Source organism: Lycorma delicatula, chromosome 7 (assembly GCF_047948215.1).
Source record: "Lycorma delicatula isolate Av1 chromosome 7, ASM4794821v1, whole genome shotgun sequence".
NCBI lineage: Eukaryota > Metazoa > Arthropoda > Insecta > Hemiptera > Fulgoridae > Lycorma > Lycorma delicatula.
The window spans coordinates 132,325,495-132,339,789 of record NC_134461.1 but is presented as its reverse complement, the minus strand read 5'-3'; the positions used below and the strand labels follow the sequence as shown (position 1 = coordinate 132,339,789).

The following is a 14,295-nucleotide window of genomic DNA, read 5'->3' as shown; positions in this document are numbered from 1 at the left end:
TGACCCGAAAAAAAAAAAAAAAAAAAAAAAAAATTGACCTTTGACCCGAAAAAAAAAAAAAAAAAAAAAAATTGACCTTTGACCCGAAAAAAAAAAAAAAAAAAAAAAAAAATTCAAAAAAAAAATTCAAAAAAAAAATTTCAAAAAAAAAAAAAAAAATTCAAAAAAAAAAAAAAAAAAAATTTCAAAAAAAAAATTCAAAAAAAAAATTTCAAAAAAAAATTTCAAAAAAAAAAAAAAAAAAAAAATGTGCTTACTTCGGCATAAAAAAATGTACACGTGCTTGCTGACTTTGCATTAACCTTGTTTACAAGTTTGAAAGTCAACCGATAATGCATTTGCGTCAATTGGTGATAGCATTGTTATTTTCAAAGTTATCTCAATGATAATGATAGCCGATACATATAAATACCCGCCAAAAATTTAACGGATTCATACTACGTTTTGCTGTTACTGTTACGTTTTGCTGCTACTATTATATTATCATCTTTATCATCTTTATTTAAAGAGGTAAGTGAAATAATATTTAAATGTAAAATTATTCGCTTAAATATAATTCTATTTCATATTTATTTAATAATTATTTTTCCAGCCAATATTTAAATGTAAAATAATTCTGTTCCAGTTTATGTATTTAAAATCAATTCTTGTACATCTAGTTCATAAAATTAAAATAAATAGTAATGCAACTGTTTTCTTTGCAGATTAATTAAAATTAAATAATTCAAAACATATTGGTGCTAAGATTGGAAAACTGGCGTTTTGTATTGGATTATATCAATATTTTCGTCACCTTTATAAAACAGTAAGTTTTTTCTTAGAAGTAATATATTATTACATATTTTTTTATTATTTTTCTTATAAGTTATATATTATTACATATTTTTCGTTATTTTTGTTAGAGTACAATGAAAATATTTCTTTGTAGATGTCCGAAGAAATGTTTCCAGTAAATGATGCGCAATTAGAACAGGTTGTTTATGATGTTTTACAAGAAGATGATGAATTAGAGGGAACTCCTAATCAGCGGCTGCAGTTATTAATACCGCGAAGGTTGGTGTATGGGGAAGTCGACGACCAACAACATCATCCTTTATTAGATGACGGCAACGATAACCTCATAGCAGAGGCTGCTGCTGATGTTGAAAATAATGAAAGTGAAGAAAGCACAGTAGTAACAACATCATTCATCCTCGAAAACCGTGTTAGATTTACAAAGGCAAATATTATTTTTTTATTTGATAAAAAGAAATATATTTTTAGTTTTACAGAGAAACTAATAGGTCTTTCTTTCAATTTCAGTTTCATAATGAACAAGAGGCTTATTTTGGACTTAGGCGTTGTCTAAATGCAAAAGAAGAAGGAGAATATAAAATGAAAATAAATATTGAAAATATACCGATGAAAGAGGTAATCAACTGTGGAGTAATGATTTGTTCAACAAAAAATTCTTTATTAATAAAAGGTGGAGGATTTATGCACAAAATAAAAAATGGTTCTGTTCTACATAAAATGTTAAATAAAGGTTTTGCAAAATCGCAAAGGAAACCTGATAAAAATAGTTTTCCTATTAGACTTAGTGAAACAATTGCTTTAAACGATCGAGAAGCAATAACATGCCAATTTTGTAAAATAAATGTAATTAAATTTATTACTATTCCATGTGCACATCCAATATGTTTTAGATGTAAGTTATTATATTTTAAAAAAGTACCTGTCGAATGTAATTTATGTAATACTTTAATTATAGCATTGAATAAATGTTTCTAAGCTTAATTTAAATTGATTTATTATATTTTCCTTTTTGCAGTCGAATGAATCAGCGATTATAGAAGAAGGAGAATATATTATTTATCCATTTTCCAATAATATATCTAATATATTATTATGTATTGTGAAACATGAAGAAAATGAATTTGACGAAACCCAGGAGGGGGATATTGAAATAAATTCTTTATCAGAAGATGAGATAAAAGAAAAATATATTTGTCAAATTTGCTTTAGTAATTTAATAAAAGTAACTTTTGTTTTGTGTGGTCATTCCGTCTGCAAATTATGTAATGATCGTCTCGAAAGTAAACCTATAGTCGATGAAAAAAAATGCCCTTTCTGTAGAAGCCCAATACAATTAGTAATTGAAACAAAAGGTGGAAAAATAGTTTAAATAAAAAATTGAAATGACTGAAGCTATTACATGCTAGTTTTGTTTTAGTATTAAATAATTGTTTTTAATTCTTATGTTAGTTTAAGTAACACTTTAATTTTAGTATTTAATAAATGTCTTTAACGTTATAGTATATTATATTTCCTTTTTGCAACCAAATGAATCAGTTGTTGTAGAAGAAGTAATCAACAGTCATAGAAGAAGAATATAATTATTCAGTCGTGAAAAAGGTATGTTAATAATTTATTGAAAGGAATTTTTTAATTTTTTGTTCCTAATATTTTCTGTTTCTAATATTTTTTTGTTTCTGTTTAAGATTGATGTCGCAGTTGCAAAAAGAGATTCTTAAGAGCTACTGTGAGAGGCTGAACATATTTAAAAAAGAACTAGAAGAAATTGAATTTGATATAAGACTATATGCTGTCAAAAGTGGAATCAGAAAAATAAATCTAGGAGATGTTTGTCCCGTTTGCGGCGCTCAGCAAAAGGATAAACACACTCCCATTCAGAATTATTAAAGAATGTGGATTAAATCGCTTCGATAATGATGGAATCGTTTCATGTAAGGAATGTAATTGGACTATAACCTCTGAAACTAATTTATTTCATTGCGGAATTGCACATAAAACATATGATGAAACTTGTAGTGTTGCTGAAGAATTATTCAATTGTTGTTTATTTTTTAAAGATAGCATAGTTTGTATTGACCTGATGATGAGTACTTTTAGTAATTGGCCAAGGCTTTTTCCAAAGGTTGAATTATTGTTGGAAGCAGGATTTTATTTCACCGGCGTGATGGATTCTGTGGCATGTATCGAATGTGGTCTTGAAATTTTTGAGTGGTTGGATAATGATAACCCGTTTAAGGAGCATCAAAAAGTTTCATATAATTGCAAAATGGTGAAAAATAAAATGAAAGGTGTGTTGTATTTTAGTAAACATTTTTATAAGTTTATCAGTAATATATAAGTATTTGTATAATTATTTTCTATTTGTTTGTTCTAGGTTAATTGCTGACGGAGTGTTGTGGAGAAATAATGGGTTCGTCTTCATCTGAAGAATATTTATCAATGATGGGAGAGAGTTCTTCCGACGAGACAGCTTGCGAATCTGAATCTGATATCACAAGCGATTCATGGATAATAGGATTTGTACCGGGAGGTCGAATAAAATCGATAAATCATTTAATAAATATTTTGAAGAAAACTTTCCCTTTATCAAGATTAGAAGTAATAAAGAAAGGAAAATATTTCGGTAATAAAACAGAAGTAGTAAAAATGAAAATACCGACAGTTATTGAATATGAATTTTTGCGAAACAAATTAATTGAGTGGGAATTTTATCTCGTTTATTATTTGTAAAATAATATGTTATCAAAACCAATGAATAAATAGATTTATAAATTGAAAAGAATTTTATTATTTTATCCTTATTTTTCACCTTAAATATATAAGTTAAAAACATCCAATTTAAATTTAGTTTATAATAAAATGATGAGTGTTAAACAAGGGATAGCAAGAGAGCTTCACAAGCAAGCTCGCAGAAATTTTTTGACAAGGTCTGTTGAACTTAAGGGTATAGACGATTTGTACCAAGCAGACTTAGTAGAGATGATACAATACTCAAGATTTAATAGGGGATATAAATATATTCTCACAATTATAAATTGTTTTTCAAAATTTGCTTTTGCTTTTCCATTGAAGAGTAAAAACGCAGATGAAGTTGTAATGGTCCTTAAACCCATATTTCATAAACATAAAATGAAGCATTTTCAAACCGATGATGGAAAAGAATGGTTTAATTCAAAATTGAGATCGTTATTACTAAAATTCAATATAAATCATTATTCAACTTTTTCCGATAAAAAGGCATCAATAGTGGAGCGGTTCAATAGAACTCTCAAGACTAATATGTGGCGTAAATTTACCGAACAGGGTGATTACCGATGGGTAAGTATATTGGATGAAATAATTGAAAAATATAACAATAGGGTGCATAGAACTACTGGTTTTAAACCTAAAGATGTTTCTTATAAAAACGAACGCGAAGTGTTGTTAAATATATTAAAGGTTGCAAAAAAACGTCATCAGCATACGACCACGATTAAATTTAATGTTGGTGATCAGGTAAGGATAAGTAAGTATAAAAAGATATTTGCGAAAGGATATCTTCCGAATTGGACTAATGAAGTTTTTACAATTTTCAAGATAAAACAAACACGACCTATAACGTACATTCTTAAAGATGGGAAAGGGGAAGTGTTAAAAGGAAGTTTCTATACGGAAGAACTTAGTAAAACCAAGTACGGCAACGTTTATTTGGTTGAAAAAGTATTAAAAAAACGCGGTGATAAATTATTAGTTCGCTGGTTGGGATTTGATAAGAAGGAGGACTCGTGGATAGATAAAAAGGATTTAATAAAATAAATTACACTTATGTAATTTATTCAGTAGCAGAGATGGATGCTGAAGAACAAGATCGGAAGCTAACAGTAATTAATTTTGACCGTTTAATAGGTGAGGTATCTGATTTAAATTCTATAAAAAGACATAGTCCTCTTCTTCCAGATAATATCAGATGCTTGGTTGTAGGTCCTTCAAATTCTGGTAAGACGAATGCAGTTTTCAATCTTTTATTTGACCCTAGCGGGTTAAGGTTCAGTAACATATATGTTTTTTCTAAATCATTGTACCAGCCTAAATACTTATTTTTAAAAAGTTTGTTGACTGATGTTGAAGGGATAGGTTACTATCCTTATAGTGATAACGATGTTATTGTGGCACCGGAAGAAACGGAACCGAATTCTATAATGATATTCGATGATGTAATATGCGAAAAACAAAATAACATAACAAAATATTTTACTATGGGACGGCATAATAACATTGATGTGTTTTATATGAGTCAAACATATAGTAAAATTCCTAAACAATTGGTCCGAGACAATGCGAATTTTCTCATGGTGTTTCGACAGGATGAAAGAAACCTGAGACATATATATCATGATCATGTTACACCGGATATATCATTTGAAAAGTTTAAAGAAATATGTAATGAGGCTTGGAACCGGATAAAAAATGGATTTTTAGTAATTGATAAGGAGAGAGATTTTGATAAAGGACGGTACAGATTTAATTTTGACATCTTTATCGGAAAGCCTGAAAAAAGCATACAAAAACGCGAAAGAGAGCTTGAAAAGAGCCTGAAAAAGCCTAAAAAAGCCTAAAAAAGCCTACAGGCTAGCGTGCGCGCTTATGAAAAAGCCTAAAAAAGCCTACAGGCTAACGTGCGCGCTTATGAAAAAGCCTAAAAAAGCCTACAGGCTAACGTGCGCGCTTATGAAAAAGCCTAAAAAAGCCTACAGGCTAACGTGCGCGCTTATGAAAAAGCCTAAAAAAGCCTACAGGCTAACGTGCGCGCTTATGAAAAAGCCTAAAAAAGCCTACAGGCTAACGTGCGCGCTTATGAAAAAGCCTAAAAAAGCCTACAGGCTAACGTGCGCGCTTATGAATCAACTTTAAATACTTCAACATACTTAAAGAAAGATAGTGAGTGCATGCAGTCAGATTAAACATAAATGTCTACTATGGAGGATCGTGAGCGTGTCACCGCGGAGATCGCGGAGATCCGCAGGAGTATTAAAAGAAAACATGGCGAATTGGTAAGAGGAAGATTCGAGTCCGATTTAAGACTTCAACAAGATTTCAAACCGCTTACTGAACCTCTGATTAAGATAGCAGAACAGTTCGGTTCTGAAGAGAGAGAAATGGGAAAACGGATAAAAAAAGAAATAGATTCAAAAGAACGTTCACTACCGAAAATCTCAGCTGAAGAGTTGCGTGAAAAAGAGGAGCGAGATTACCGAGATTTTGAAAAGAGGTTTGATATGGGTTCTATATTCGATCAATTAACTGAAGAAGATAGGATGAAACATAGTAAACGTTCTTTAGCAAATGATGAACCAGAATCTGAAATAAAAAGGTCGACTGCAAAATTACATAATAAGATGGATACTTCTAGTCCATTTCCTTTTCAGCTAGCTCAACCATCTGATAGGGTAGATGATGAAATGACCGGTATGAGACGTCGACAAAAGGCTAAAAGATTTCTTTCTTATTCGGCTCACCATCGAGCTGAAAAAGCCGAAGAAACCGAACAGTCACCTAGGATCGAACAAGAAGAGACTTATGAATCTCAACCCAGCATAGTACAAATGTTGAATACACCCGAAGGGAAAATGCAAATGAGCATGTCTCTCAAGACAAGCATGCGAGAAGGGTTAGCGCAGGAATTTATGCTTGACGCCATCAGAGATGTAGAAAACAACATGGATAACGTTTACGGTGTTCATTTTGAAGGAAACGAACTGAAGATTGGAGATTCATTAATCGATTTCGATAAGGAAAGTAACATCCTGATAAGAGAAGTGAAGTATCCTGCAAGCCGAGGTTTGTTCGAATTACTTTTCTGGAAAAAACCGAAGTAATTCACTGAAGAAGATTTGGAAGAATATAGGAAAATTTTAATCGCAACAAATGCGCACAGAAGAAATAATTCCGCTCTGGAACGGGTAAAGACTAATTCGGGATTTAAGTATGTGGAAGTAATAAGCAAGCTTTTTCCACCGTTCACCTCGAAAAAACGAGGTGAAGGTTTAGTACCATCTGCAATGACTTTGAATGAAAACCATAAAGTCGATTACGTTTATTTTGATGATCCTAACGAAATCTGTGAGAGGCTAAAACTATTGATCGCGTCAAAAAAGGCAGGTAATACCGCACATGATAATGAAATTGTATCGATAGTCGAGGAATTAAAAGAACGAGGACTAATAAAAGGAGAAGGCGCACTGTAAGCAAGTCATTTGAGATCATGCCAGTCAACAGGTTAGGACAGACAGAATTTGGTTCAAGAATCCCGTTTGGGATTACTGAAGAGGGTGATATCGACGCCCGCGAAAAAAAGATTTGCAATCTAGCATCAGCGGAATATTATGATGATGCTGTTAACATGGACGATTGCATATATTTAATCGAGCAATATGCCTCTGATCACGATTTTTTAGCGTGTGAAGAACAAACACATTTTAAAGTGGTGGATTTCAAAGGAGCTCGTGCCAAAAACGCCGCTCATCCAGATGATGAAAACGATTTGGTGACCATGAGATATGTACGGTTCCTTATTCAACAGAAATTCGATGAGATCATCGCTAAAATAGAAAATATGATAGGAAAAGAAATAGAAAATCCTTTAAGAAGTAAAAATACTAATGACCCCATTGTTCGTCAGCGATTAGAGGAAAGTGATTCTCGATTGAAAAGCGAGGTTCAGAAAGATGCGGTAACTCAAACTGAAAAAGAATCTGATTTAAATACGGATGCATTGACCGAAGACTTTTAGTTGGGGATAAAATGAAGAGCACGAACAAGTGTAACGTTAGTTGTAAAACAGGAAACGGATTGATAAGTTCGATCGAAAGTCTACCGGGTAAAACTTTCGGTATTGCACGTAACGTAGTAGGAACAGTTCTCAATCGGGCTGTAGATCTTCTTCCTTTCGAGGCTCACATACCCGGTTACCAATATTGCGGACCCGGAACAAAACTAAAACAAAGATTGGAAAGAGGCGATCTTGGTATAAATCCACTCGATAAAGCTTGTAAGGCGCATGATATAGCGTATAGTATCTACAACGATTCTCGGCGAAGAGCACAAGCTGATAAAGAGTTAGCGGAAAGAGCTTGGCAAAGGGTATCCGCGCCCGATTCCAGCATTGCAGAGAAGGCTGCTGCGTGGGCTGTAACAAACGCTATGAAAATAAAGAGTAAATTCGGCGGAAGATTGAAGAAAGCTTCAGTCAGAGGTGTGCGAAAAAAAACTATAAGAAAAAAGGGGAAAGGTGCTTATCTTGAACCGTACCGATCTAAAACCGGATGCGGCGTAAAAAAACGCCGGTCTGCAGGTCGCAGTCGTCGTCGTCGTCGTCGTCGTCGTCGTCGTCAAGGCAGAAAAAAGCATTAAATTTACTACGCAAACTCCCCATTCATCCTTTATCAGATGTGGAGTTAATACGGTTTGCGCGAAAAATTAATTTACCCCACTTCAGAGGTGTTTTCATGCGCGATACTTTACCAGCTAGAATAAATAAATTCGAATCGGGAATAGTGAACTTGGACAGTGTCCTCAATCCGGGTACGCATTGGGTTTGTTATAAAAAACGTAACGCGAACGTGTTTTATTTTGACAGTTACGGTAATTTACAGCCACCTAAAGAGCTAGTCCAATATCTTAAATCCAACAAAGAGAAAGTCAACATCCAGTATAATTTAGACCGCAGGCAGGATTTTAATTCAGTTGTTTGCGGGCATCTATGTTTAAAGTTTCTGATATGTTCTGCCTAAACGGAAAATCTTCTATACTGTCTGCAGATTTTTTCCCTCCGATAGAACTCGGCGATGCCGCGTGGGAAATCGGCCTGATTGATTTTATGTCATATAATAACATTCAAAATGTAGAAAAAGAAAAAAATAATATGTTTTATTACGGTTACCATGGCAGTAAATCGATAAAGCTTCCGCCGGGGATGTATGAGATTGATGATTTGAAAATTAAATTGAAACATGGGATGGGCAACTGCGATGAATCGAACGCGACTGACAATGATAAAGGTAAACAACGAAATCGCAATAAAAATGATGCAAAATGTTTGATTAAAATCTTAATCGAACCTACGACGATGCACTCGCGTTTATTTTGTACTGAAATAGTAGATTTTACAAAACCACATTCTATCCGTACTCTTTTGGGATTTGATGAAATGGTCCTACCAGCAAACTTCTGGCATACATCTCAGAAACCTGTTAGTATTTCATCTGTAAATGCAATACGTATAAGTTGTAACATCGCCCGCGGTTCATTTGTAGGCGGAGAAGAAGGTCATATCATTCACGAATTCTATCCCAGAGTTGGACGGGGATATAAGATAATTGAAGTACCGCACAGTGTCATTTATCTTCCGGTCAACACCAAGTCTATACGGAATATAACTGTGCACGTTTATAATCAAAATTCAGAACTGATAAGTTTCGGTGGTGAAGAAGTGACGGTGAGACTGCATTTAAGACGAAGAAACGATGGTGCTGATTTTTGTTGATAAAGCAGAATATAAATTCCCTCCCATAGTCCCGTTAACGACTAGTCAACCTGCGAAGCTTAAACGGCTAACACGAGAAAACGTACGATTTTTGGAATCTTTAGGTTTTAAAGTATTACAACAATGAGCGGACAGATAATAGACGTTGATACTGCGAACGCGGTATTTGATGAAAGCATTACGGGTAAAGAATTTCATACTCACTATCCTTATGCATCAACTACATTTAATAATAGTGATGAAATAAGAATTCCTGTCCAGCAACAGGATGTATACACGCTTCCGTGCGAAAGTTATTTACTCATCAACGGAACGTATAGTGATGCTAATGGAGTTTCAGATTCAACACTAAAACTATGCAACAATTTTGGCGCGTTTCTTTTCGATGAAATTCGTTATGAAATTGCAGGACAGGAGGTGGATAGGGTGAGAAATGTGGGGATAACTTCAACGATGAAAAATGCTCTATCACTGAGAAACTTCGAAAAAGATTCAATTTTTATGCATGGTTGGTCATCGGACGGTGTTGAAGATATCCAACCGGTCAACGGTGTATATATCGATGGTGAATCGGCAAAGTTTAAGGTATTACTTCCGCTGAAGATGCTCTTGGGCTTTTTTGAAGATTATAATAAGATACTGCTAAACGTTAAACAGGAACTTATTCTGCTTCGGGCTTCCACTAATAATAATGCTGTTGTCGTTCCAGCTGGAAAAACATTTACCTTCACAATAACGAAAATTAGTTGGAAAATACCATATGTTAACGTATCGGATGAAAAACGGTTATCACTTCTTAGACTGGTAGATAAGGATGAACCGATTTTGATGATGTTCCGAAAGTGGAACTTGTACGAATACCCAACTCTACCTATCAGTAAAGATGTAATTTGGACAGTTAAAACAACAACGCAGGTGGAAAAACCTCATTATGTTATCATTGGATTTCAAACATCAAGAAAAGGAGACGCAACAAAAAGAGCTTCGAATTTTGATACCATTTCACTTAATAACATACGCTTGTATCTGAATTCAGTATATTATCCTTATGAACACATTCAAGGAGATAGCATTATATTATACGAAATGTTTAAGAGTTTCTATAGATCTTATTATAACAGGAATTCAGCGGCTGCGTTAATTACCCCATCCAAGTACTATGCTATGCCATTAATCTTTATAGATTGTTCAAAACAAAACGATACTTTGAAAACTGGCGCGGTCGATATTAAAATCGAGATACAAACTTCTACCAACATTCCCGACAACACAACAGCCTATTGTTTGATGATAAGTGATTGCATAATGCAATATTCTCCTTTAACTGGCACAGTCAAAAACGTTTCCTAACCAGTTTAGTCTGTTAGTCGGTAAAGTCAACATGTCTGACTTTATATCAGACTTTACTTTTTTTCGTTTACCCAACGCTGATGTCTACATTAAAGAATTAGTTTTAATTTCTTTGGATGGGCTCCGATTCGAGCAATATCTATTCAAGCCACCTTTTGACTACTATGATATTTCATCTCAAACTACAAGAGTTGCAATACAAAACTTTCAGAAACAAATCGGATTCAATTGGAATTCGGGTTTTATTGAACACTTGAGGTTATCAACCATTTTTGAAAATTTAGCACCAATGTGTACTATATATGTAAAGTGCAAAGAAAAGAAAAAAGTGTTAGAACAAATACTAAACAATAAACGGAATATAATAAAAGACCTTGACGGTTACGATTGTCCTCCGATCGATTTATTCGGTTCTTCAATAAATAAAGTATGCCCTTTTGGTGAAAAACATAATTGCGCTATGAAAAAGGCTATATGGTTACACATGTGGTGGAGTGAACAAAGTAAATTTTATTATATGTTGGAAACGGTGGGAAATGCTATAGAAAAAGCAAAAGAGTGTTATTTAAACAGTCCCGGACGTAACGTTCTACGTCACCTTCCTAAGCAGGTTATTATCGACCTTTACGGAAGGTATGTTCCGCCTAAAATTTATGAGGATCTACCCAACTACATGCAACAAGATCCAGACATCAAGATTCATCAACTGTTTCCTGAAGATGAAAAAGACTGGAGTGAAGAATAATAAATTTTAATTTGAAATAAAAATGTATTTAAAATTTAACATCAAATAAAATATGTATTTGTATTTTGATTATTAAAGAACAATAAATAACTTAAAAAAGAAATAGTTGTTTTTATTTTAGGTTTAATTATCCCTTCTCCTCTAAACAATAAGATTTTGGAATGTATTTAAATGAAATGTTCCATTTGTTACGTTCAGTCTTTAAAACAGTGCAATAAGATGATTATCATATACTTCATAACGTTTTTTATCACAACAATTTCTATAAATGCAGATGAATTTGATTCTAATAAATTTCTATTGGACTATGGATATCTCAAAGGAGATAATGCAAGCTTAATTGATGAAAAAGCAGTAAAAGATGCCGTAAAACTGTTTCAAGAATCTTTTCATCTTCCGGTTAATGGGGAGTTAAATAGTAAGACCATCGCTCTCATGCGTGAGCCTCGATGCGGTGTACCAGATATTTTACCGTATGTAGTTTCAAGAATCATATGGAGAAAACCAGAACTGAAATGGCACTACCAACGAGCAACGGCTGAAAAGATGAAATTAGCTAACATAGCTTTTGATGAATGGGCAAAGCACACATCGTTAAGTTTCAAACATGATTATTACGGATATGATATCCTAATTTCTGACAAATATGGTATCCACACATGTGCCAAAAACGATAAAGTTCGATGCTCGAGCAAATTTGATGGACCTGGAGGTGTTTTGGCCCATGCGTTTTCTCCTAACACTGCTAACACACCCATAGAAATTCACATTGATGAAGAGGAGAATTGGAATTTTGATCCTGAAGGTAAAGAGGAAAAAGACAAAACCAACCTTCTGAGCACGTTGATGCATGAGATTGGTCACGCCTTGGGTGTTCGCCATTCTTTCAATAAAGATGCTCTCATGTACCCTTTACTAAACAAACGTTCAAATTTAAGCGAAGACGATATATTAGCCATTCAGTCGCTTTACGGCAGTAAAGCGATGACAACTACTGCTAAACCTGTTCAAACGACTAAATCTACTACTGTTCCTAAGTCTTCAGAGGTTATTACCGACGTGTGCGCAATAAAAGAAGATGATGAGAATAAAATTCATTACTTGCTAGTAAATGGTAAAGTTTATGTAATATTCAAAAAACAGTTATGGATAATAAATATTGCGAACAGCAGTAAATATGATAGCAAAAATTATTATAGACCACTTGAAATTACTGAACGATTAAAGTTTCTTTCTTTAGATACATTCAAAGGAATAGATGCGATGTACCAGAGACCGAACGGAGAAATAGTATTAATTGAAAATCATAAATTGTTTATGTTCAATCTTAATACTCAACAGTTGGTCATAGGCTATCCTAGGAATGTATGTTCACACTTTAACAGAGGTCATCCTTGTACGATTAATGGTATCGTAAATACATATACTGGAAAAACTTATGTGATTTATAATGAAGATTTTGTGGGGGAGATAAATGAATGTTCATTCACTGTTGCTCGAACAGATCTTGTATCCAATCTGTTTCCTGGAATACCGGCAGATATAGATGGGGTTACTCGTTTTAACAACGGACTACTTTATTTTTTTAAGAATGGAAATTATTATGAGTATAATGAATTCTTCCAAAAAGTAATCAGATTTGGAACTAAAGATCATGAGCTTTTTGGTTTGCTATGTTACAGTAACAATATCTTAAAACAGTTCACTGAATTTATCAGTAAATTTCATGTTTATCCTAAAAAAGAAGTTTAAAAGGAATTGTGTGAATTTAGGATAAAGAAAGAATTATGGATAAGTTCATGTAAAAATTATATTTTTGATTGAAATTTGTAATCAAATTTTATTTAATAAATTAATTCAGAAAAATGTATTGTAACTTATTTTAATAAAAATAACTACCTTTTATCCTTTTTATAATTAGTTTTTAATGATAAAAAAGGTTGAAATAAAATAAAAACTGAAATAAACTTTGAAAAATTATTTATTTTTACAAAACATTTACTTTTGACTATAAAAAAATGCTGGATACATTTTATTAAATATAATAAAATACTAAATACATCTTTATTTAATATAATAAAATAATACATACATTAATTTAATTGAAACAATAAATATTTATTTAAAATATTAAATACATTTTAATTGATTATAATAAAATAAAACATACATTAATTTAATTGAATATAATAAAATAATAAATATATTTTAATTGAATATATTAAAATACTAAATACATTTTATATTGATTATAATAAAATAAAACATACATTAATTTAATTAAAACAATAAATATTTATTTAAAATATTATTGATAAAATTACCAATTTTTACTATATAATATAGAATTATATTGTTTACTAAATAAATAACTAAACCATTTATTCGATCTTTCTGTAAGAAAGTGAATCTTTACGGAATTGTTATGTTTTTTATTAATTAAAATTGATACAATGTTATTGAGAGTTTCTGTTGTTAAAACAGAAAATATATAATTTTCTTCTTCATCATCAATATTTAAATTTTTAGTCAAATGAACACAAAGATAGTTATCAACCATTTCTTTAACTGAAAGATATGTAAGTGAGAAAAAATTATTTAGTAAACAATAATAACATATATTCGGATCGATTACATTCTTATAATTAAACCTGCTGTATACATTAACTTTAAAATCTAATTCATTTTCGTCTAGTATTAAAAATAAATGCCTTAATTCATCTGTAACCTCTATTAAGCCACTAGTTATTGCTTGAACCACACTTAATGTTGAACATGCTACTAATGAAAGCGGTTTGGTTACTCTAATGCTATAATAACAAGATTTTTTGTACATTTTTAACTGAAAAGAAAAAACAAAATTGAAAATAATTTAATGATTAAA

The 14,295-nt window shown here is 32.2% G+C and overlaps 4 protein-coding genes across 4 annotated transcripts; all 4 read left to right on the top strand.

Moving 5' to 3' along the window:
- Positions 1-318: 318 nt before the first annotated feature.
- Positions 319-1,697, top strand: LOC142328133 (uncharacterized). The gene is made up of 2 exons (XM_075371673.1): positions 319-805; positions 929-1,697. The coding sequence occupies exon 2, from the start codon at positions 929-931 to the stop codon at positions 1,346-1,348; it is 420 nt and encodes a 139-aa protein (XP_075227788.1). The 5' UTR covers positions 319-805; the 3' UTR covers positions 1,349-1,697.
- A 720-nt stretch (positions 1,698-2,417) lies between these two features.
- Positions 2,418-3,559, top strand: LOC142327855 (uncharacterized). The gene is made up of 2 exons (XM_075371207.1): positions 2,418-3,083; positions 3,170-3,559. The coding sequence occupies exons 1-2, from the start codon at positions 2,621-2,623 to the stop codon at positions 3,172-3,174; spliced, it is 468 nt and encodes a 155-aa protein (XP_075227322.1). The 5' UTR covers positions 2,418-2,620; the 3' UTR covers positions 3,175-3,559.
- A 5,880-nt stretch (positions 3,560-9,439) lies between these two features.
- LOC142328384 (uncharacterized) lies at positions 9,440-10,666 on the top strand. The gene has a single exon (XM_075372092.1). It carries the CDS (start codon positions 9,440-9,442, stop codon positions 10,664-10,666), a length of 1,227 nt encoding a protein of 408 aa, XP_075228207.1.
- A 964-nt stretch (positions 10,667-11,630) lies between these two features.
- On the top strand, positions 11,631-13,906 carry LOC142328383 (matrix metalloproteinase-18-like). Its single transcript, XM_075372091.1, has 2 exons — positions 11,631-13,128; positions 13,896-13,906. The coding sequence occupies exons 1-2, from the start codon at positions 11,631-11,633 to the stop codon at positions 13,904-13,906; spliced, it is 1,509 nt and encodes a 502-aa protein (XP_075228206.1).
- The last annotated feature ends 389 nt before the right edge of the window (positions 13,907-14,295 follow it).